The sequence below is a fragment of the Copadichromis virginalis genome, linkage group LG17, assembly GCF_057382275.1.
Source record: "Copadichromis virginalis isolate Kocher_CV1m ecotype Utaka linkage group LG17, C_Virginalis_male_GT1.1, whole genome shotgun sequence".
NCBI classification, from domain to species: domain Eukaryota; kingdom Metazoa; phylum Chordata; class Actinopteri; order Cichliformes; family Cichlidae; genus Copadichromis; species Copadichromis virginalis.
The window spans coordinates 31,036,537-31,060,511 of record NC_140634.1 but is presented as its reverse complement, the minus strand read 5'-3'; the positions used below and the strand labels follow the sequence as shown (position 1 = coordinate 31,060,511).

Below are 23,975 nucleotides of genomic sequence, written 5' to 3'. Positions count from 1 at the left end.
AATCACCTGCCAAACCACATTAGCTAAACAATCCAGTGTTCGTGTATTTGGTCTGCAACTAATCATTAATTAAAATATTGATTAAGCTATCAAGTATTTTTGAGACATCATTTTGTTTATTTTATGAAAGTGTCAGTCTCTGATCTAAAACAAGTACTCAGAAGCTGTTTAAAGTCAGAGAGAGTCAATATGACTTAAGGGGAACAGATTTCTTTTTTTAAAAAAAAACAAGATAAGAACAAATATATATATAAAGCAGAGATGTGTTTCTGTTAGAGGAGTTAACCTGTGGAATAGTTATGACAGTGATTTAAAAAGGTGTAGTTCATTTTCCTTGTTTAAAAACATGTTTAAAAACAGAGAAATATATAAATCAAGAATGAAAAGAGCAAAAATAATAATACTGAAACTCTTGATGGTTTTGCTTTGATGTAGTTACTTATCTAAGGTGGAAAGTTTTTTTCTTTTCTTTTGTTTGTTTGTTTGTTTTTGCTTTGCTTTGCTTTATTCTTTGCTTCGAGCCCTGTGTACAGGAGCTGCATGCAAAAGATCTTTTGTTAAAACAATAAGCAAATGCTTCAGCCAATACCTTTTGATTAGCCTTGTCTCGTGCTTTCTTGCTTTGTGGTAATCTTTATTCTGTATTCACTGAGATATTTGAATGCTAATCAATAAATCAATAAACACATGTTTACATGCGAGTTTCTTTGGTTTGCTTTTGCAGATTATAGGACTTAAACAGTGTATTACTGATCACAGTTGCTAACTACAGGCAAATTGTTATGTTGATATACCAATAAACTATTCAGTTATTGGTTGTCTCTTCTGTTACACCAACTCTCTGCATCTCCAGCATCCATGAATCTTCTCTGTGCTCTTTTTCTTTCTTTTTTTGCCTGTAAGCTTCATATTCAACATCCTTTGTCCAGTATATCCACTATCCTCCTCTGCACATCTCCAAACCATCTAAGCCATGCCCCTCTAACTATGCCTCCAAAATGCTCAACCCAAGCTGTTCCTCTGGTATACTCTTTTCTAACCTTGTCCTTCCTGGTCACGTGCGATGAAAATTGAAATTGAACATTGAACTGCTTAAGCAAGTTCACAGTACCATTTCAATTCAGTTTAGTTCAGGTTTATTTAAATTGCGCTGAATCACAACAGCAGTCACCTCAAGGCGCTTTTTACGATTAGGTAAAGACCCCACAACAATCCAACAACCTCCTGAGAGCAAGCACTTCACAAAGCTAGCATTTAACAGGAAAAAACCTAAAGCAGAACCAGGCTCAGAGGTTCTGCTGGAACCACGTGTTTAACAACAGATATTGTCTTACTTTTAAGAAATAGTATTTGGAAGGAGTGACTTGACTCTGAAAACACTAAAATCTTATATCCACTGCTGCGCTGAAACAGATAATCTCTGTGGCAGGCAATGCATGATGACGTTACCTCAGAACTTTGACCTGATTATATCTGTGTTCTTCTGTTGCAATTGGGATATCTTATCACTAAAGTTTTATCTTCTTTGAATAAGTGCATTGGATTGACTCTATATAGATTACAAAGAGACAGATAAAACAAGGATGCTGCGTGTTACAAAAATAAGTACAGTTAAATAAAAAAAAATTGAGAAAAGAATTGGATTCATTTGCAAAACAAAGAAGTTGGTAATATTGACAGGATCTCATATAACTTGTAAATTATAATTTTATATATCTTTACCGAGGTTTTAGAACTTTTGCTGTTGATAAAAAATGTTTTCAAGCAAATCAGTTTATCTCAGCGACCATCACAGATTTCATATCTTTTCACAAAGGTTTCTTGTTTACTTTGCGGTGTAACTGATGTTTCTTCAAATGTCAAGGACTTAGAGCGCATGAGTACATAATGTGATTTTAACCTTGTGTACTGATACCAAAACTGATCATTTTTCTCTTTTTAAAAGCACATGACAAAGTGTGCTCAGTTTCTCTGCTGGGAAATACAGCAGACAAACTACACAATGGAATTAGTTTTCAGCGTCGCACTTTAAATGTTTACGTGCAAAAATAAAGCTTGGGAACTGACATTTTTCTTCCAAATGCTTGATTAGGAAATGATCTAAACATTTGCTTATAAAACACCTTTCCAGCTCCACAGCTCTCTAATGAACTCACAGTCGTGTGGTCATGCAGGTTTGCATAACCTTGATTACTGATTTAAAGCTTTTTTTTTTGTTGCTCTGTGTTATTTTGGAGTTTGTGGCCATTTGAATGATCTGTTGGTTCTGTAACAAGTGGAGAAACACAGAAGACTTGCCTGCTTTAGTCAGGAAGATGGTTTTATTTGGCTAAATAATGAAATCATAATGATTCACTACTACAGCTTCACTACTGGAACTTCAACATTATGCACTCCACACTGTATATAAATGCCACTTGTTCTGCACATATTCAACTCTGTATATTTTATATATTTTATTATTATTATTATTATTATTATTATTATTATTATTATTATTATTTTTTTTTTACTATTTAATTTGTAAAAATGTGTATACACACACACACACACACACACACACACACACACACACACACACACACACGTAGGAAAATATTTAGTATACACATCCAGAAATGCATATACTATTATATATTGTACATATATTTATTAGTTTCAGGTTGGCCATTCTTGTATTTTGCTCGTTTGTGTTGTTGTGTTTGCACATCTCTGTTGCTTGTGGGGCTCGCACACAAGAATTTCACTCGCATGTGCTGTGCCAGTGTGCCTGCACATGTGATGTGACAATAAAAGTGATTTGATTTGATTTTAAATGTTTCATGAACATTTGAGCATTTACAAGTCTAATCTGTGCACAGTAAACTTGATTGTGTAAAAGTAGAAAATTAAGAAATGCCGGGGAGAAACTGACTTGATTTCTCTCAAATAAGTCATTGTTTACCTCACATTATAAGTAACTTTCCATTAGTTATCAGTGCAGAATTTAATAGGCGTGCGTTACAGTGTTTCTTCAACTGTTGCTGGGATCCAGGTATCCACAACATGACACAACACACCTGTACACACCTAAACCAGATTCACACCTGTGTTTTCTTCTTTGCTAAGGTAAGTGTCACTCAGAGTCATTTTCTTTTGGATCACACTGCCAACTACGGTTAAAATGGTTAAAAATTATCTTGAAGAGAACAGCATATTAAAATTGCAAATTGGGTGACTGTTAGTGATAGAAAAGTTTATCTGTAATTAAGAATAAACTCATCTCCACAGGTTCAAATAAAGCAATAGAAAGTTTTATTTTACCAAGCTTCCCCCCCATGGTCACTTGCACGTGTCCTCGCAGGGTTTACAGAAGAATAGAACACCTGATGTAACACCCACCAAACCTGTTAAGGTTACTGCACCTCTCATTCTCTCCTTCACAGGCCAGGGCAAGTTTTAATTACTAACTAACGTAGCTTTCAGTTAAGCAAAGTTGCCAAGCCAGACAAGAAGACTATGCATTGCTAATTGTTTTGTTCCTTAGGTGTAGCTTGCTAGATCTGAATACTGAGTCTGTTTTGGCATAACACTTGAAAAGGCCCTGAATAATTAACAAGACTGGCTTAACTTGATGTTAGTATATTCTCGTGACGCCTGGTTGCTTTATGTTTGGCGTCACTCTTCATTAATAAACATGTTGGTTTCTTACATCTTTCCTCATTGTGCAGTGTTTTTTTTAACCTGAATAGGCATTTTGTGCAATTACAAACCATGCGATAAACGTCAATAAGGATGAAAGAAGTTGTTGCTGTATTGATGTGGGAACTGACCATACATGGTTTTTCCATATCTACAGAAGATTAGATGTTCTGGTTCATTGGGACTCAGTGATCCATTCTGCTGCGGCCAAATCTTACAGAAAGCATATGGTTGAATGAGCTTATGGATAAGTGTCTGAGCATCTTTGGTTAACTTGGTCTTTGAGCTACGAAAAAGACACAAACAGAGCAGCCGACTCAGAATCAGGCTTTTGAGTTACTGTGCGCATGTGTGTGTGTCTGAAAAAGTGGGGTTGTGTCTCTCCTTCAGTTCAGCTAATCCAGATCAGAGAGTTTGCATATAGATCTCTTTAACCACAACAGCTGCTGGATAATCTATAAACACCACGTGTGACATCCCCATGTGTAGTTTGCTTCTGGCATAATGTACAGCCTCAGTAAAATGATGAAAAGCAGCTTTTTGTTGATGCTAAATACAGTAACTAAAATAAAATGCAGTTGAATACCAATGACATTATAACACTTTATCACCGTGACTCACTATGGTTTGTACAAAGAACAACATGTTCTGCATAGTAAAACACATCAGATTTGTTGTAGTTCACAGCTATTTGCTGTTATTTTTTCTCCCATAATGGAGGATTTCAGCCTCTTAGGTTGCTTTTTGCTGGACATGGGACAAGCAACCAGAGCTTCCAACTCCTTCTCCAACATGTGGGGAGGACAGGTTGTACAGGAAATGAGCTCATTGCTCAATGTCAGAACACCTCTGAGAAAGGAAACAAATGTTATGATGTTATGATAAATTGTGTGAGTCATTGTCACAGTAATGTAGTCCAAGTGCATAAGGAAGAAAATATGCCGTTAAACTGGTTAGGCTAAACAACTAACAAGCTGGCAGTCAGACGCCAAGAGGTCTTCCTGGAGCCGGGTCTCATTAATGGTGTTCCTGACCGGTTTGCAAACATTTTCTGGTCATCTTTAAGTCAGACAGTTTGGCATCCATACTCTTCTGAACTATTTTTGTAAACATAACCAGTAATATTCTCACGGGATGAGAAGGCCTCATCAAAGAAAGGAAGAATTACTCACTGTTGGTTGTTTGTTTCAGAGAGCTCAACTTAGCAGCATCACAACAGCAGATGGCTGTCAGGTAAAAAGGATTAGACCAACCATCAGGTTACACTTTCACTCTTCTAATCTCCATTAAATGCACACATATGCCGATGTGCCACAACATTAAAACCACCTGCCTAAAACGGTGGGTTCGGATGTCCCCTTGTGTCCAGTGCTGAGATACTGAGAGCAGCCCTGCTTCTTCCTGTGGTCCCCTAAGGATTTTCCTTGTTTAATTACACACCAATGATTTTTTTATGTGATTAGGATCTGCAGAGCTTTGGTGCTGCCTCGTTTTGTAGTTTTGTCTGGCTGAAGAAGGCCAATTCTGCCATGGAGCTTGTTTTAATATTGTGGCTGATAGGTATGCATTTGTAGATACACAACCAACACGTGCACACTGAAATGATCATACTACCTAACCAGCAAGTGCAGATTGCCTACAAAAGTAGGTGAGGAGGATTACAGAGGGACAGCGCTGTAGGTCGGTCATGGTGCTCTGGTCAGTAGTCTAATCCAATTACTCGTGAGAAGCTAAAAGTAATGGGATTGCTAGTAAGGTCACCGTACAGACCTGCTTAACCGTGACTGTGCACTTGACATTCAGCTTTGGGCAAATTCTGCTGGGATATTTTACAGTTGCAGATACATGATGAAGCCATCCTGCTGGTTCCATAAAGAGGCTGTGGGAGAATCCAGCCTTGATGATTTAGATATAAAAGAGCAGAAGAAGAGTCCAGGACTGGACAAGCTGTTTGGCCATCTGATGGGATCAAAGGTCTCAAGGAGGCGTGAGAAAGTTAAGAAAACTGAATGATTAATAAGTGTAAGCTACTAATAAATCAGATCCTTAAGGTCATTTATGAATATACATCATATTTTATATTTTTATATTGGAAAAAACCAATACATCCACATAAAAACAATGGACGTGAGAACATTCATGTCTTTAGGCTACTGTAACACTGATATGATCAAGAAAGAGTAATTTAAGGTTCATTTAAATGTAAATGTGCAGATTAAGTCGAGATTAAATGTCTTGTTGTCCCTAATAAAGTTCTGCCTGTACCTGAGAAAACAGCCACCCCGATGACAAAGACGTGTCTGTGCTTATTATGTTGATGGGGAAGACAGGGCCTGGATAAAAACTTTCCTGGAAGAACTGCAGCAGACTTAAAACACAGAAAACCTCATTTTTCCAAAGAGTAGTTTATCAAAAGAATACACAGTAATGCTCATGTATAAAAACATAGAAAACAGGAGAATCAAAAACAATAATAAAATATACTTTCTGTTCTCATCTACTATTTGTTCTTTTTGTTAAAAGTAATAAACCTTAAGTCCTCTCTGTTTTTGCACGTTCATGAGTTTCCACGGCGCGCTCCATCCTCGCCTGCTCACTCTGTCCTCTTCGTGCCAACTGCATCTAACATCTGTATCACAACCGAGCCAATAGAAACAGGCTAAAAATCACGCTACGACAGGACTGCTAAGTCGACACCACGGGGGCTGTTTGCTGCTCTTATCGAGTTGCGCTACAACGCAAGATGAAGATGTCCACTCACAGCGAACGTGTCTCTCAGTGTGGCTTCATTAAGGCAGGTACAGCACATTAATCTCACTAATGGAGGTTTCGCTCACTTTGCTGTCACGTGAAGGTCACGGAGCCGGACGGCCGATGTGAGCTGCTTGTTTAAACAGCCGTGGTGTCACGATGGCTTCAACCACCAAGCCTCATTAACCTGCATAGTCACACTTGTCAGGTCACGGGTGCAGGATTACTGCTTTGATGATACAAGGAACAGCAGCAACTACACCCTCTGCTGCTACTTGTACAAAACAGGTGGTGCATTTAGTCTTTTGAAGAGTTTTTTTCCCTGAACCTCACTGTGTTGTGAAACAGAAACAGATGCAGCTTGTGCGCGCATTTGTGTATTCCTACTTTTCATTTATTCATCTTTTTGATTAATTTCCTACCTTATTTACACCACCAATCGGAACTTTTCTGCATTTCTGCCGTGCATGATAACACATCTCTTAAATCTCAGAATCTCTCTCGCAGGGTTAAAAGGTCAGACAACAAACAATGGTGACACAAGTGATCACTTTTCCCAAAGCATCAATAGATTTCTCTGAAGGGTGGGGTCCAAACTGTGTCCTGGGTTTATTTGAGTCTCTTTAAATAGCAATCAAGAGTTGTGTATTTATTTATTATTTAATTATATATTTATTTTTTTATCTCACACCAGTCACATCTCCTCTCACAGATCATCCTCAGTATCATTCATTGTCCATCAGCTTTGCTTGTTTCCTTTATGATTGTGATCAGGACGACAGCAGAAAGCGATGACAGAGGGTGGGGGGAAATAAAAATCCGAGGTGTCTTTTGCCCTACCTTTCCATCCATTGATGTGTTATCTACTTCCAAAGAATATGCTGCACAGGTGCTATGCAGTTTTTATTTATTTATTTATTGCTTTTTGCTTGGCTTGATGTGAAATGGTGGGAGATGAGGACATTTGTCAGAAATCTGATTTTTGTGCGTCTAATCCTGAACAAAACTCTCGAAACATCACCGTCCCGTCACCTCCGGCGCCCTTAGTCGTCACCGCCGCCTCCTCCAAATCCTGAAGTGCGCTATTTACACACAAACTGATCCACGAGCGTCGTGCAGCGTTTGCACTTGACGTAGCAGCACCAGTGGAACTTGCAGTGGCAGCGCTCGTGCTTGTAGGTCTTAAACTGGTCGTAACCTCTGCCGCAGCACATCAGCTCGCAGCCGTCCATGCCCTCCGAGGTTTTGTTGCACAGTCGGCCCTGGGTGCCCAGCGATCCTGTGGTCTCATTGCGGAGGCAATAATCCGGGCTGGGGTCGATGTAGACCATGTCCTGAGTGGTGGGTGGGTTGAAGCGCTTGTCTAGAAGCTCCAGCTTTCCCTGGTGGATCAAGGACAGAATTAGCAGAGGCAATACTTCAAATGGCTCCTGAGGGAGGAGACAGAGACATGAATGGATTTAGTACCTTGCGTCCAACCCGCATGGCTGCTGCGCTGTCGTATTTCTCTTTCAGGAACTCTCCAACATGTCTGAAGTCGGCCAGCTGGAGCCAACAGGTCTTCAAACTGCAGGAACCCGAAACTCCATGACACTTACAGGCCACATTAGCCAGGTTGTAAACCGCCTGTTGGAGTAATAGAAAAAAGATATAAATGTTAAATAATCAAAATGTATACAGAGATCAAAACCCCCCAAAACTCCACATTAGTTTTTACACAATAAATTTTCACTACTACTACACTACCACATGGGGGAAATTCACAAAGCACAGGAAGAAAAAGTGAATAAAGAAATATTAGTAAAAAGAAAAATAGTCTACATACTATACTACTAAAGGTTACTATATACAGTAAAATACACTGAGATAAGTGCAGTGGGAGGGATTACTATGCACAAGCTGAAGCAAAATAACCCATGTTTCTCTTTCCTCCTAATACCTGTCATTGTGATGCTTCAGTCTCACCTCCAGGTCAGCAGCTTTAGCTCCAGCTCTGTGGTGCAGATTTACAATCGATTTGCTGCTAAGCTGCTGCCATCTAGTGGTAAAAATCTGTAACTGCTCAGCTCTCATCATTACAGCGAGCACATAGTGAGAGGGGAACATAAAAAAGCATCATGGAGCTGCTACACTGTTGGAACGGCCAATTAAAAGACCCCAAAACATAAAGAAGAGATGAGTTGTGCAAACGTTGCTGCACAAACGTTGCTGCACACACACACACACACACTGCAACATTTTCTCCAAAACTGGCTTTGTGGAGGCAAAATTATCTGTTTATTTAAGAAACCTCTGTTAGGTGGGCTATACAATGAACGCAGAGTGAAACAGATAAACAGGAGGGAAAATGGAAAGCAAAGAAAATGATTTTTTTCTCCATATGTGCTGTTCTTCGACGCTGCTGTCAACATGACCCCACCAAAGTAAAACAAACAGCTGACTTGGAATAAAAGGCCCGCTAACTGGAGGAAATGTTCCTCTATTGTAAGTAGTCTTTCCCACATAGTTCCCATATAAAAAACTATCCCTTGAAAATAATTGGAACATGACAATTATTGATTTAAACACATGAACAAGCTTTTTTTTCCTCCTTAAGATAAAACAGCTCCTACTTTACAGCGTTTGGCCTTGTTAGAAAAACAGGAACAGGAAATCTAAGATTTATTGTCCTCACAGCAGTGGGCTTTAGGGGGAGCCCTTCACCCCTGCAGCTTTACCAGGTCAATTAAACTGCAATATAAACAAACCAAACAACCCACACCCACACCCCAAGCATAGACACACAAACAAGTACAAATTGTTCTTGGTATTGTGCAAGCACCTACAACCACTTAAACAAACTCCAGCGCATCTCCACACAATTCTTGCCGAATCGAGTTCTTCTGACTCCCGATTTCCCCCGATTCACCCTCAGACAAACGAAACCCATCACTCTGTCTCCTCACACTGCCTGATCTCAATTACCTTCTCACCTCTGTTAACCCCGGCGTCCCAAACAGCCTCCCCAGCGACCCCCACCTTCCACCCCTGTTCCCTCTCCTCTACTTTACTGCCCAGCAGGCATAGCACTCGGCACCCTCCAATCCCATGAACCGACCTCAGTGACCCCCCGTCAGTCGGGGAACAGGGGACAGTGTCATTTTGTGGAAGGGTAAAATGATTTTTGGTGATTCTCTCTTTGATACGTTCTTAAGTTTAACTTAAACTGAAAGAACAGAAGGAATAGAAAGGCCATATAATACAACCTTTCAGAAATGTGTTGTAGCTTCAGAAGAATGGGACTCTGAGAATTAAGAAAAACTTTCAGATATAAGTTTAAAGGAGGAAATTCTCATGTTTTATGACTCCTTGCCAATTTTACGAGCCTTTGTTTTCACTGAGACTCCCGACTGTGTGGTTTATGACATGTTTACAGCGACAGTAACATTTCACGTAACAAGGATGGGGACGCCATTACTATGTTTTTCTGTGCTAATCTTCCCAATTAACATTTCTTCACAGCCAGTGCTTAATTTTGTGACTTTGTTTCATTTCCTTCATTACTCTGAACATCATTGTTTGATGTATAGAGCTTTTCATTACATACTACTACCTGCCAATAGCCTCATGTTGCTCAAACCAAACCATGCATGTGTGTGTCCAGCATCACACTGAGCTATTTGGTAGGTCATGCCTGCTAGGCACAGTGACACTGGACCTGATGAACACACACACACACACACACACACACACACACACACACACACACACACACACACACACACGCTCAGTGATCCGTGGTGGAGACACAGTCTCTGTGTCAGGCACAATAGGTTTTTACTCAGACAGGGTTAGGGGTTTAGGAGCTGTGTCTGTGTGTGTGTGTGTGTGTGGTGTGTGTGTGTATCCCCCCCCCCCCCCCCTTTAACAAAAGGACCCGGGGGCTGACATAGTGATTGAAAATGATCTTGTGTGTTCAGAGCAGAGGCATCTCAAAAAAGGCCGGGAATGTATGTCTGGCTGTTTTTTGGGTCTGTGTAACGAGCGCTGCCTCATTTGATTTATGTGGAGACAGTGGAAGTTAGTAGCTCTCTGCGTGTGTATTTGTGTGTGTGTGTCTGTGTGTGTGTAAGTGTGCGAAAGTCTTTGAGAGTCGCAGAAGTGTGACGGAGGTCCATCCCTCACCCTGTGTCTCTGTCTCCAGACGTTTGTGCACACGGACGACCACGTTGTCCACCGCTCACACAAATCAAATGAGGCTGCAAACACACACACACACACACACACACACACACACACACACACGGACACACACACACACACACGGACACCGCTGTCACCTCCACAAAAGCCCTGTGGTTTGCCTTGTTCAACCAAGCAAGACAAATCCTGCTTAGGACAAACCAGCGTGTCCACGATAGAAAGACAGAAAGCAGGGTGGGGCCGGGGGGATAGAGAGAAGGAGAGAAACTGTCTTCCTGTCTGTGGCTCTCCTCCTTTTCATCTCTCCCTTTGCCTCTCTTCCGTTTCGATGGACAGACAACAATGAAAGCAAAGGATCAAACGGGAGACAGGAGGAAAAGTCATTCAAAAAAAGCATGCGTATGTCACTGAACTGTGCGTGTGAAAGGTTGCTGCAGCAGTAGATCTTTCCCTCATATACTCTCGTAGAGCCCCAAAGGGACTCTCAGCAGAAACACAACCTCTCCAGACCCTCACCTTTGACCTCTGACGCACACATGCACAAAACTAGGCTCACCGTCTCATACACAAATCAAATGAAGCTGAGGTGAGCACACACACACACACACGCACAGGCAGCGTCTCTGTCTTGTAAACAGCTTAAACAAAGCTTCTCTAAGTGAAGATAAACGTGTTCTCCTGTTCCAGGGAACACCAGAATGGGCAAATGGAGAGTTTACGAGAAAGGTGTAGGTGTGTGTGTGTGTGTGTGTGTGTGTGTGTGTGTGTGTGTGTGTGTGTGAGAGAGAGAGAAAGGCAAGAGGTTTCTTTCTCTCCCTACCTGAGAACCTTCCAGATAACTTCAGTTACTAGACCATTTGTTGAATCACCATCATTGCCATTGTTCAGTAACTGGAGTGGAAAGGAAGCTTAATGACCATCATACCACCCCAGCTTTGAGTCTGTCTCTCTTGTTTTTAATGTCTTGTAAAATTTCCTTTAAAGCCCCTCTCAGTGTTGGATTTTTGTATGTCTGTGTATGTGCCTGTGTGTTACACCGGAGGAATGTGCTCTGACCTGTCAGCCCCGCCAGACTCCAAGGGCGTTACCAGTATACCATTTGGACCCTCCCAATAAATAACCCACATACACAGGCATATAAATACTGCCCGGTCAGGCAATCAGAGGCCCACTCAGCTTACACACATTCCTGACAGGGAAACATATGAAGAAGACAACAGTAACCTTGGGAAAGTTAACACAGCGATGGTTTTGTTGAGAGATAAAGCTTTTTTTCGTTGTCCCATACCTGTCTCCCTGCTTCATTATTATGCAAGTTCATCAGCATCCGGGCATGCTCGGGTGACCCTCGGGGGTAATTCTTCTCCCTCTCCCTGGCGTCGACAAACTCCCGAGCAAACCTGTAGCCGTAATGCACATTATCACCGCAGCCACCCCACAGCCAGTCACGCGGCAGGTCTCTGGGGCGAGCGGCGCGGCTGCAGCCGCAGGTGGAGAGCTCGCCCTCGCGGCACGCACGGCTGACGGCATTGACCACACCGGCTGCGCTGATGGCGTAGGTGAAGGCTGTTTCCCTGGAGCCTGATGGAGGAAGGAAAACAGGAGTTAAGCATGTGAATTCTGACACACAGTAAAGCTGCAGTTTTGCTGTCACATCACTGACAGGAAACACAGGTAGCTGCACAGCTAAATAACCCCTTCTCTCTCTCTCTCTCTCTCTCTCTCTCTCTCTCTCTCTCTCTCTCACGCACACACACACACACATACGCACACACAAACACACAGCTAACAGCCCCACACCCCACTTGAACTAACAATAGACAATAGAAGTGATTTGAGGCCCTGACCTCATACCTGGTTAACTCCACAACTTTAAATGCCAGATCATGCACGTGCAGCATTTGATGATGTAAACATATCGGTTTCTCCAGCATATCAGTTTTCCTCATGTGGTTGGCCTCTGGGTATATCTGTCCAAGTCCTGGCTACTCAACCATAACGTTAAAGAGTTACTTCTACCAGATTACAAATCATCATTGCAGCACTCATGCGATAAAAACTGAACTCGTGGAGCTCAGAGCCAAAAGGAAATACATCTGAAACATTCCTTCCCACAGTTTTTTACTTTAAAGAAGAGAGATTAGTTGAAAAAAATAAACAAATAAAGAACTTTCAGAAGAATTGTACTGCTGTATCCTCACCATTGTATGGGGCTAAAAGCAGAAATCTGAGTGATGGATATCCGAAAAGCAAATAAAACCGAACTGTCTGCATGACTCGATGGCTCCAGAGATAATCTGTTTGTGTAATTTGGGTGAACTGACCCTTAAAGGAGATAACATGTAGGAATAAGAAGAAAGGAGCTGGGCAAAAATCCATGGAAGAAACTTCTGGGAATGTTTGTCACACTGTGCATTTACTGTAGATGGTCATCTCACAACAATTTACATAATTTCCAGCCAGAGTAATGCACTTTGAAGGAGTTTGCTTAAATGCCACTAGCTTCTAATAAACAACTGTATTTTTACAGTCTTGGTCGCTCTTTGAAGTGGCCTGGGTGCAATACATTTCACAGACTGGTCCATATTAATGATTTCCATTCACTAACACCAACGTGGAATACACAAGACAGCCTGCTTGTCCTATTCTCTGCATTAATACACACTTCAGCGCACAAAGAAGTGACAAGGACAAGGACAACGGCCTGACAGGTGGAGACTAAGTGCTCTGAAACACCATGATTTACATGAGAATAACAAGGAGCTTTGAAGTGCTTTTCCTGGTAGAGGCAGCATTCACTGAGATGATTAGCTTCAATATGAGTGTTTGAAAAGGGCAAAATATCTGTATTTAAAATATACCATATGCACGACCTTACTGAGTGATCTCTACACCCTCTGTCCTTGCTTCCAGCATAAAGCTGCTACAACAGTGCTTATTTAAAGAGTAACCTTACACAGCGCTTACCTTCAAGTTCAATTTAAATAAAGATTTAAACAAAATGTGCTTTTTGTCTTTCTCACCATCACCTTACTGTCATGGTCTCTACAGCTACAATATTGCAGCTTTTTTTTTTTTTTAATATTACCCTACTTCACATTATTCTTATACACATACAAACCATTTATTAGTATTTATGCCCTACTCTAATATACAGAACGCAAAACTTTCACTTTCCTTTTTCCCCCTTATTTAAATAGCGCACAATGGTCTCTATATTAGACAATTTCTGTGGCCCCGAAACAACAGCAGCCAGTCAAGACAGGAAGGTATGCATGCAAATATCCGTTCATGTTATGCAGCAGGATAAAGAAAGCCAGACAAGACAGGGAGATAGAGAGCGGGTGGTTTTATGAGACTGCGGAGCCTAGACTTCAAATAGCAGGTCCGGATCTGCCGGCTCGGTGTCAGCTCATCAGTGCATTTCAAAAGAAGAGCCGCAGGACAATGGACCGACTAACACCTCCATATAAACCTGGAGCTAGACTGTCAACAGAAAGACAGGCATGGAAGCAGAGTGAGAGAGCCCGCAGCGGATTTGGCACATACTTGTTGATGAGGCGATTCCCACATCGCCTGCTGGGAATTAGACGCGAAAGTTATCGATCCGAAAATCTGCGCTCCGGGTATCTGTTTATTAAAATACTGGAGATATGCATAAAGCGTACATGCCTTTCCTGTTTTATGCCTACTGAAGTCTTCCTTTGTGACTGCTTCTTTTCCCCGTCTTTTTGATCGAAGGACTACATTTTTCGTTTTAGTGCGCCTGCGTAAAGTATACCGGCTTTTTTCACGGTAATAGTTGGGTCGAAGTGAATATTTCAGATGTTGTCATATGTTGGATTTTTAATGAGGTTTTTCAGTCTGAATTTGAGTTCTGTTTCTCTTTATTTTATAATTTCTTGGGATTGTTAATGGTCGATTTCTTTAAATAGAACAGCATGCGCTTGGCATTATCATGCCTAAAATGCGGAAATAGGAACATTTTGAAGGACATTTATTTTACACACATATTATATTCTAATGACACCACTTTTTATAATGAGAAAAAATTTGACATCTTAATATCTCTAAAAATAATTTTACACTGTCCTTATATATATATGTGTGTGTTTTATGTGTATTTATATGTTATATGTAGCATCTGGCTTAACACTATTTATGTGATATGTCTTTTATGCTAATCTTAATGCCACTGCACTAACAAACAACAATCTTTCCACTTCTACTGTGCTATTTCACCTCAAGTTACCCATCTTTTTACCACATAACTCATATCTATATATGCCATATTTTATTGGATACAATTACAGGCTAAAAAAATGTAATCAAAACCTGTAGCTACCTATTTTATATAATGTGACCAAAAAGTGGAATAAATCTTCTTTTTAAAACTGATAATCTTAAAAAAAAATCACCAGAATAAAACTATAAGAGAGAGGAGACATATGCTGCCACAATGAAGTAAGAGCTGTAGTTGAAAACGAGCCTTTGGCTGGATGCTGAGCCTCTGTTATCTGTTGCTTATATGGTGTTTTGAAACAGGCCATCACACATTAGCTGTGGTGCCGCTGACATTTCTTTATCTGTCTGCTTTGACTGAGGGCCATAAAACCCACACACATGTAATCTGAATTTTCTAGGATGGTAGGAGCTCAGTTTGAAATATCTTGTGTTTAAGAAGCAACAGAAACAGAGCTGACATACAAAACAAGCACATGTAAGCATTTATAGAATAGTTGGTGATAAGATTTTGAAAAGATAAAATCCCAGAAAAAGAACTGAAAACACAAGATTGTAATTTGCTGTTAGTCTCATATTGTCTGAGAGCTTTTAAAGGCTGTGTCATGCCCTTTTAATCACATTTTTTCCCTCCTCAGTTACAGTAAACTCACCAATCTGCATGACCCGCCCAAACACTGAAGTGTTGTCCACTGTGCTGCAGTTCCATCTCCTCTGTCTGAACTGGTACTGACATTCCTTGATGCCTGTCTTGGCTCCATCTCCAATATAGGTCATGTGGTCTTGGTACAGCTGGCACAGCTTCCTCTGACCCTGCAGCAGCAGAGATAAGATTAGCAGACATTAGCTGGTTAACAGTTTTATATTTCAGTGGTACCTGCAGGGAAATTGCGCTTTTATTCGACCAGCTCCCCAGTTAGGTTGCAAAAGGGTACAGAAAAGGAAGTGACAAGAAGATCAAGGCTTATTCTTAAAAAAAAAAAATCATGCAGAAGAATCAGAGGTGCAAAACTGAGATATGCTTTTATTCTAACAAAATAAAAGCCTTGTTGACTTAGAGGAGAATCGTTTCCAAAGCACACAGATACTAACTTACCTGGGAGAGACCAGACAGCTGACTGCAGAGAGGCTGAGCTCCAATAATGTACATCTCTGGCCGCTGCATCGGGGTCAGACCGAGTGACCTGAGAGACAGAGGTCATTTCAACTAAAAAACCGTAGATGTTGAAATTTAAACAGAAATGCCTCAAACTGAGTTTATGGAATCTGTGACTCCTTTGTGAGTAGAGGTCAGCACAGCAGAGGGCAAAAATTCAGACACATGCTGGGTTTATTGGTACAAGTGGCCAATAAAATATAGATAAGAGTCTTCTGGTGAACATCTCTGCAGCCACTTCCTTTCCTTTCAAATCTGACTGCCTAACACAGAAAAATCATGTAATAATCTATTCAGATCACCTGGGCTATGAAAGTTTCCCTTTTAGTCTTGAACATGAGTGCAAACTACTGAGTATCTCAGGCTGTTTTAACGGCTAGACTTCTAAGATGGACATCTGGTCCTGTAATTTCATTCTGACCTCTAGGAGTATCATTCCACAGAGCCACCCTGAACTGGGCCACCGCAGTAAGTTTTTGTAAGTCAAGAACAAGTGTGGCTAATTTGCGATCCTGTAGGCACAGCAGCAGCCCGCCATGCAATGCCATTTGGGGCTCAGCCAGAGTAAATATTGTGACAGAGCCTTCACATTTGTTCCATTCACTGTTAGTGTCCCACCACTAGCGCACCACGCAAAACTAACCCCCAAAACACACACACAAGCACAGATGCAAGAAGCAGCACAAAGTGAAGCCATGGCTCAAAGAAATTCCATTCATTATGCTTCAGCATGACAGAAATCAACAAAAATTGGTCTATTGTGCGAATCTGATGTTTTTCTTATTTGCTCTCTTGACGGCACAAAATTTGGGGAGGGTCACTCACCCACGTTTTAGTCGCCGTTACTCTACTAACCATAACTTTCAGAAACCAGTGCAAACCAGTGCGCAATCATTTACTTACCACCACGAGTTCGCGTCCACCATCAGCAGTTGCGAGCTGCAGACAAGGAAGGCGGCAGCCAACAGCAGATGTCGGACGGCACCGGTTCGTTTTGTCCGGACAGGCCTGTTGTCCATGGTCCGCCGCTTCAACGCCGGGAAAGTGCTCTGCTGAGGAGACATGAGCAGTGAATGAGGAGTCGTCCTGCTCAGTCTTTTTAGAGGCCTGACGGGAGGCAAAGCGGCGGGTTTGAGTACGACGAAATCTGCTCCTACCGACCACTTGTTTCTGCCTGCTGTATCCTCTCGTCTCTAGTTTGATCAACTATATTTACAAAAAGCAATTTTTAAAAATCCAATAAAAAGACGGAGATTGTAATTTTCAGGTGACCTTACTGTCGTTGGGTAATCTGAAATCACATTAACGTTTTCCTAAAGGTCAAATAATCCAGTTTATTCGCTGAAATCCCAGGTCTAAGTCGTGCGTAAAATACTTTGGTATGAGTTTGGATTTTACGCACAGAGCGATATGAATTCTCCCTGGAGAAATCCAGGGCCTTATGATAAAATAAATAAAACAAAAGTACAAAAGTAAAAAGTGCGATCCCGTTTTTGCCTCAAGAAAAGATTAACAAGGATATTAAAAAACTAATTGAGCAGCAAAGCGACTGTTCCTTGCCCTTCCTGTCCCCTTACGGCCACTCTACTACTACCACCACTATCTCTTTCTCACGCACACACACACTCTCTCGTATACACTCCTCCTCCTTCTCTCACCCCCACTTCACCTCAGAACCCTCTTCTGCCCTCCCCTCCTCAGTCCTCTATACATTATGCACCGGTGATTGTGTGCAAGAAAATCAGATGACTATTTAACACTGTGAACTTTCAACGCCAAACCACTTCTAACACCTGTGAGGACTATGAGGTTGTTGTTCACTGGGATTTGACATGAGCAAAAACTTGTTAGATAGACAGAGATTATCTCTGGTGACCATTTTAAGCATCACCTCCGGAATAACACAGCTAATACCTTTTCTAATCCCTTTCCCCCTCTCTGATCAGCGTTTAATAAACGGTCCATCAAGTTGGGACATTTTACTAAGTTAAATTAAAAATGAAAAGTGTTTATTTATTTACGTTTATGTCTGGGTGAAATGTAATCAGGACAGTGTTTCAGTGTTTAAACTGTATATATAAAATATATTTTAGTAGAGGGATTACTCTGGGGCGTTTAAACGCAATAAGCGAACAAAGTTGAAAGACGTGATGGGGGTCGAACGTTTTGGAAAAACCTCAATCAACCCTACAAAAAAAGTTCACGTGGGTCAGATTCCTTTGACTAGCTGAAGTGAATAATTTGTTTGAATAAAAGGTGAGTGCTTCAAAATCGCCTAATCCTCTCTCTTTTGGTCAGCAAATATAAAAGGCGATGCTACCACGTCTTACACACAAACATTTCACATTTGTAGCTGGACACACACACGCGAGCGCGTTCAGGAGTAATGAAAAGTCTAGAAGTAAAGAGAAGGCGTGTTGAAGCGAGTTCTCCTCAATTCATAACCCGGTCAAAAGCAAACTACGATGGGTCGGTGGGCGGTGAACCTGCGGAGGAATAGGCTGTTTAATGTGGTTCAATGCCTCTCAAAAGAGCGCGTCCACAACCGGAGGGAAGAAAAAGGAAAAGACTGGAGTTCCTGAAGTCCAGAGAAACTACTCAGAACATTAATCAAGCAGGTATATACTGGGCTTCGTTAGAGCATTGACCACTTTTAAAACCACCATAAGGTTCACCAAGTTCAGAAACAACGACGGGATACGAGAATATTACGACACACTGCCCACAGGTTATAGTGGCTATAGGGGAGACCGGGGATAGTTGTAACGTGGGTCAGTTGTAACACTTCCAATTTCTCCAATCAGGGCTAAGTTTCAAATGATGTGACTCATCCTGTGCATGCCCAATTCAGTTCTGCTATCACATGTGAAAAATCAGCACATTTTGTCAAACACAGACAATTTAACACGAAAAAAAGTAATTTGTATGCCAAAAAGTAAGTTTTTCTACTTTATTTCAGTTTCTAATAGCATTATCTGCTTTGCAGTTAAACTCATCAAACTTAAATTATGTTATTTGTATGTCTATGGGGATATATTCTGTGTAGGTCTTTAGTGCTAATGTTTTAGCCGTTGGCTGTAATGTTAGCTAGTTCATGGCTATAGGAGTCTGGGTCAGTTGTAACAGCAACAGTCTGGGTTAGTTGTAACAATAATGCAGATGTTACAACTTACCACACTATTACTTTAACTTATATTAAACAAGTTGGGGCAACGACATCAGCAGAGAGAGGTTCACTGGTCGCTTTTGTATATGCGGTTAATGCCATTGGCAACACAATTCCTCCACTGTTTGTGTTCCCACACATACATTATGCAGACCTCTGTGTCAGAGATGGACCAGTAGGAAGTACTGGTAGTGGAAATAAGTCAGGATGGATGCAAGAAACAGATTTCCTCATCTTTCTGAAGCACTTTGCAAACCACACCTAGGTAAGCCATGATAAAAAGTAATGGAATTGCAATGCTGGTGAACAACTACATTTTTTCAGCTTCATTGTTATGTTCAAAATTGGTGCAAGAGTTGTAAGTTATAATGCCCACTGAGCCAATGAGGCCAAACTCAAGGAAGACCAACCAAAATTAATTAAATATTCAGTTGCAGAAAATTCCATAATTTGTCTTTTTTGGGGGGTTGGAATATGTTCAAAAGCTAGATTTCTGCATTCTGTCACACACACACAGAGCTACATAAATGGATGTAAGTGCATTCATGTGTTGAATAAACAAAGATTACATGTTAATGTTTTGTTAGTACCCTTATTTCATTGTGTTACATTTTACCCCAGGATATGTTACAACTAACCCAGACTATGGGGTTAATTGTAACATTTCACTCTTCGTGTTTGAGACCATACCATGCAATGGGTAATTGTGCTGCAGAGAAAATAGCTGCACTATTTAATAGCCGAGACATGTAAATACTTTGCATTACGTTTTGAATCCACTACCTTAAAAGAGCTCCAATTTACAGACAGAAATGTCAAAAATGTTACAACTATCCCCGGTCTCCCCTACGTAACGAAACTTTATAGTAGCATAATTTAACACACAAAATGATGGTGAAAATCCTTTGCTGCCTATATATACACGTTAATTGTGTAAAATAAGACAAAAAATATCTAATTAACAACTTAAGGTGTATCCCGGGTGCGTAAAAACCTATGAGGATCAAAAATATCGAATTTCTCTTTTTAAACAATTCACTGAGAGAGGTTTAGTGAACGGGGATGTGTATTTCCCCGTTCACTAAACATGGAGTTTCTGTCGGTGTCAAAGTGGAGCGCACTAACAGAGAGTGGGGTGTCTCTCGTCTCTGCATAATAATAGACCTGCAATAAACTTCCCCAACACGCACACGCATACACACATTTTGTTTTTAAGTGATCTATGTGGCAGTCACATGTGACTGACATTCTGCAGTGTTTTATGTGAGCGGGTTAAAGTCTGACAGCGGAATAAACGGACTCTTCGAGCCCAACAAAACCAAAACTGCACAAAGTTGTAGATGAAAACTTCTTTATTTTGACTTTCGCCAGTGACATTTCACTCCGAGGTCTCTACAGGGAGTGCAGAATTATTAGGCAAATGAGTATTTTGTCCACTTCATCCTCTTCATGCATGTTGTCTTACTCCAAGCTGTATAGGCTCAAAAGCCTACTACCAATTAAGCATATTAGGTGATGTGCATCTCTGTAATGAGAAGGGGTGTGGTCTAATGACATCAACAGCCTATATCAGGTGTGCATAATTATTAGGCAACGTCCTTTCCTTTGGCAAAATGGGTCAAAAGAAGGACTTGACAGGCTCAGAAAAGTCAAAAATAGTGAGATATCTTGCAGAGGGATGCAGCAGTCTCAAAATTGCAAAGCTTCTGAAGCGTGATCATCGAACAATCAAGCGTTTCATTCAAAATAGTCAACAGGGTCGCAGGAAGCGTGTGGAAAAACCAAGGCGCAAAATAACTGCCCATGAACTGAGAAAAGTCAAGCGTGCAGCTGCCAAGATGCCACTTGCCACCAGTTTGGCCATATTTCAGAGCTGCAACATCACTGGAGTGCCCAAAAGCACAAGGTGTGCAATACTCAGAGACATGGCCAAGGTAAGAAAGGCTGAAAGACGACCACCACTGAACAAGACACACAAGCTGAAACGTCAAGACTGGGCCAAGAAATATCTCAAAGACTGGTTTTTCTAAGGTTTTATGGACTTATGACATGAGAGTGAGTCTTGATGGGCCAGATGGATGGGCCCGTGGCTGGATTGGTAAAGGGCAGAGAGCTCCAGTCCGACTCAGACGCCAGCAAGGTGGAGGTGGAGTACTGGTTTGGGCTGGTATCATCAAAGATGAGCTTGTGGGGCCTTTTCGGGTTGAGGATGGAGTCAAGCTCAACTCCCAGTCCTACTGCCAGTTTCTGGAAGACACCTTCTTCAAGCAGTGGTGCAGGAAGAAGTCTGCATCCTTCAAGAAAAACATGATTTTCATGCAGGACAATGCTCCATCACACGCGTCCAAGTCCTCCACAGCGTGGCTGGCAAGAAAGGGTATAAAAGAAGAAAAACTAATGACATGGCCTCCTTGTTCACCTGATCTGAACCCCATTGAGAACCTGTGGTCCATCATCAAATGTGAGATTTACAAGGAGGGAAAACAGTACACCTCTCTGAACAGTGTCTGGGAGGCTGTGGTTGCTGCTGCACGCAATGTTGATGGTGAACAGATCAAAACACTGACAGAATCCATGGATGGCAGGCTTTTGAGTGTCCTTGCAAAGAAAGGTGGCTATATTGGTCGCTGATTTGTTTTTGTTTTTGAATGTCAGAAATGTATATTTGTGAATGCGGAGATGTTATATTGGTTTCACTGGTAAAAATAAATAATTGAAATGGGTATATATTTGTTTTTTGTTAAGTTGCCTAATAATTATGCACAGTAATAGTCACCTGCACACACAGATATCCCCCTAAAATAGCTAAAACTAAAAACTACTTCCAAAAACATTCAGCTTTGATATTAATGAGTTTTTTGGGTTCATTGAGAACATGGTTGTTGTTCAATAATAAAATTATTCCTCAAAAATAGAACTTGCCTAATAATTCTGCACTCCCTGTATGACAACTGTGTCTTCATTTGGGATACACACATCTACTCCTCCTCACACAGTGACCCAAATACATGCGTTCAGATTTTCTTTTTCAGTCAGTCTGCATCCATGCCTTCATACAGCGCTCTGGTAGTACTCATGTAGTCATGCCAGTAAAGCTATTAGGATTAAAGTGAACTGAATACTTCAAGAATACATTTCCACTCTATCGGTTTATGACTACACGGAGACAGCATGTGCTGCAGGATGTTGCTATTTTATAGATGTAAAGTAAGCACATTTATTTAATCTCATTCTCAGTGCCATACACGCCATTATGTATATGGTACTGTAAGTGAACATAATGAGAGGCTGGGACACAGCACGCAGTTTGAACGACACTGCAGCTCCATCTACTGATGCCTTGCTGCACAGCATTTGTCAGTAAAGGTTACCTTTAACCTTTAACTTTAATTTTAAAAGTCAAATCAAATAAGAAACAAGTCACTTTCAGTCACTTCAAGTCTTCCGCACACTGTTTTTTTCTAACCCCTTTCCTGAAGCTGAATCTGCATTTTGGAGAAATGTCTACAAATATAAAGAGGACTCTCCTCATGAGAATCCGTGTAATTAAAAATAATCAGATTGATTTCGGCACTAAAGAGAAAAACAGGTCAACCACCTATTCTGGGACATGACCTACAGCTTCAGAACTACAGGAGCGGCGCAAGCATGATGTGTGTCAGCTGAGACTGGTTTACTGCCAACCTGTGATGCTCGTGTAGAAACACAAGGAGGCGCAGTTTATCCTTAGCGCTCGACACAGTCAAAGGAAAGGGTAAAAAAGACGAAGGGTGGGGTGGGTGAGAGGCACAGAAAAGTTGGACAAAGTGAGATGAAGGAGGGAAAATAGAGAGGGTGAAAGAGAGAGGGAGTGCCCAAGTAATGGATACAGAGAGAGAGAGAGAGAGGGGAGTGGAGAGAGAAGAGAGGGGGGGACTTGTCCCTAGAGGATATGAGCAATAGCCATGCAACAGGGAGCAATGCCTGAGAAAGTCGGCAGCTCCTCGCTGGATTAACAACAGCCTCACTTCTTATTGCCTACAGTGCCAGAATTCAGCAAAACAACCAGCCCGTTCTCTCCTGCAGGGGAAGCGGCAGCTGACGGAGCCTGAGCTGATTGCCTGGAAGCTGCTCGGGACAAAATGCTAAATATTATTTTTTTAAAATCACTGTCACTGCTGCGAACTGGTTGTATTTAGAGGGAAATATTTAAAGTAGACTCAGCAACTGAAAGACAATCGAGACTTTGTCTAATCATGTTGGGCACTTTTTTTTTTTTAATGTACCTGCTTTTATTTTTGTAGGAAGCAGGAAAACCTTGGCCTTGTGTTTGAGTCAAGGAGACCACCTGAGCTTACATCAAAATCAGATGGTGTTTCCTGTCTGGGCTACTGCATCAGTACTAACACAGTCCATTTAGGCAGTTTATAGTAAAATTTGATTTAAAATAGTCTATTATTAAAATTAAAGTAAAACCAATTACAACATTTTATTTAAAAGGTAACTAAATACTAATGCTGTGGTCAGAAGTTTGTATTCACTCATCATAAGCATGAATTTCATGGTAATTTCAGGCTTTTGTTAACTTCTTTGAACCCATCTTTTTCCAGGGTGAAGTGATTGTACAGCATACATCTTTGATGGCTTTAAAAAAGAAGAATTGGGTGTACGAGTTTGCATTTATTTGAGATTTTCTGTAATTCACAAATCGTGGTGCAACAACCTAAGGGATATAAATATCCCTTAGGTTGTTGCACCACGATCAGATGCTTTTGGTAGCCATCAACAAGCATCTGGCATATTTGTGGCTGGATATTT

At 41.1% G+C, this 23,975-nt stretch overlaps 1 protein-coding gene across 1 annotated transcript in view; it reads right to left on the bottom strand.

The window, feature by feature from the left end:
* Window positions 1–6,066: 6,066 nt before the first annotated feature.
* wnt5b (wingless-type MMTV integration site family, member 5b) overlaps window positions 6,067–23,975 on the bottom strand; it is a 44,152-nt gene continuing 26,243 nt past the window's right edge. The window contains exons 2-7 of the mRNA XM_085436043.1: window positions 16,916–17,064; window positions 15,953–16,040; window positions 15,510–15,669; window positions 11,903–12,195; window positions 7,900–8,058; window positions 6,067–7,814 (exon numbers count right to left, since the gene is read on the bottom strand). Coding sequence (XP_085292169.1) covers window positions 7,515–7,814; window positions 7,900–8,058; window positions 11,903–12,195; window positions 15,510–15,669; window positions 15,953–16,040; window positions 16,916–17,064 — 1,149 coding nt within the window. The 3' untranslated portion in view covers window positions 6,067–7,514. The remainder of the gene's footprint in view (window positions 7,815–7,899; window positions 8,059–11,902; window positions 12,196–15,509; window positions 15,670–15,952; window positions 16,041–16,915; window positions 17,065–23,975) is intronic.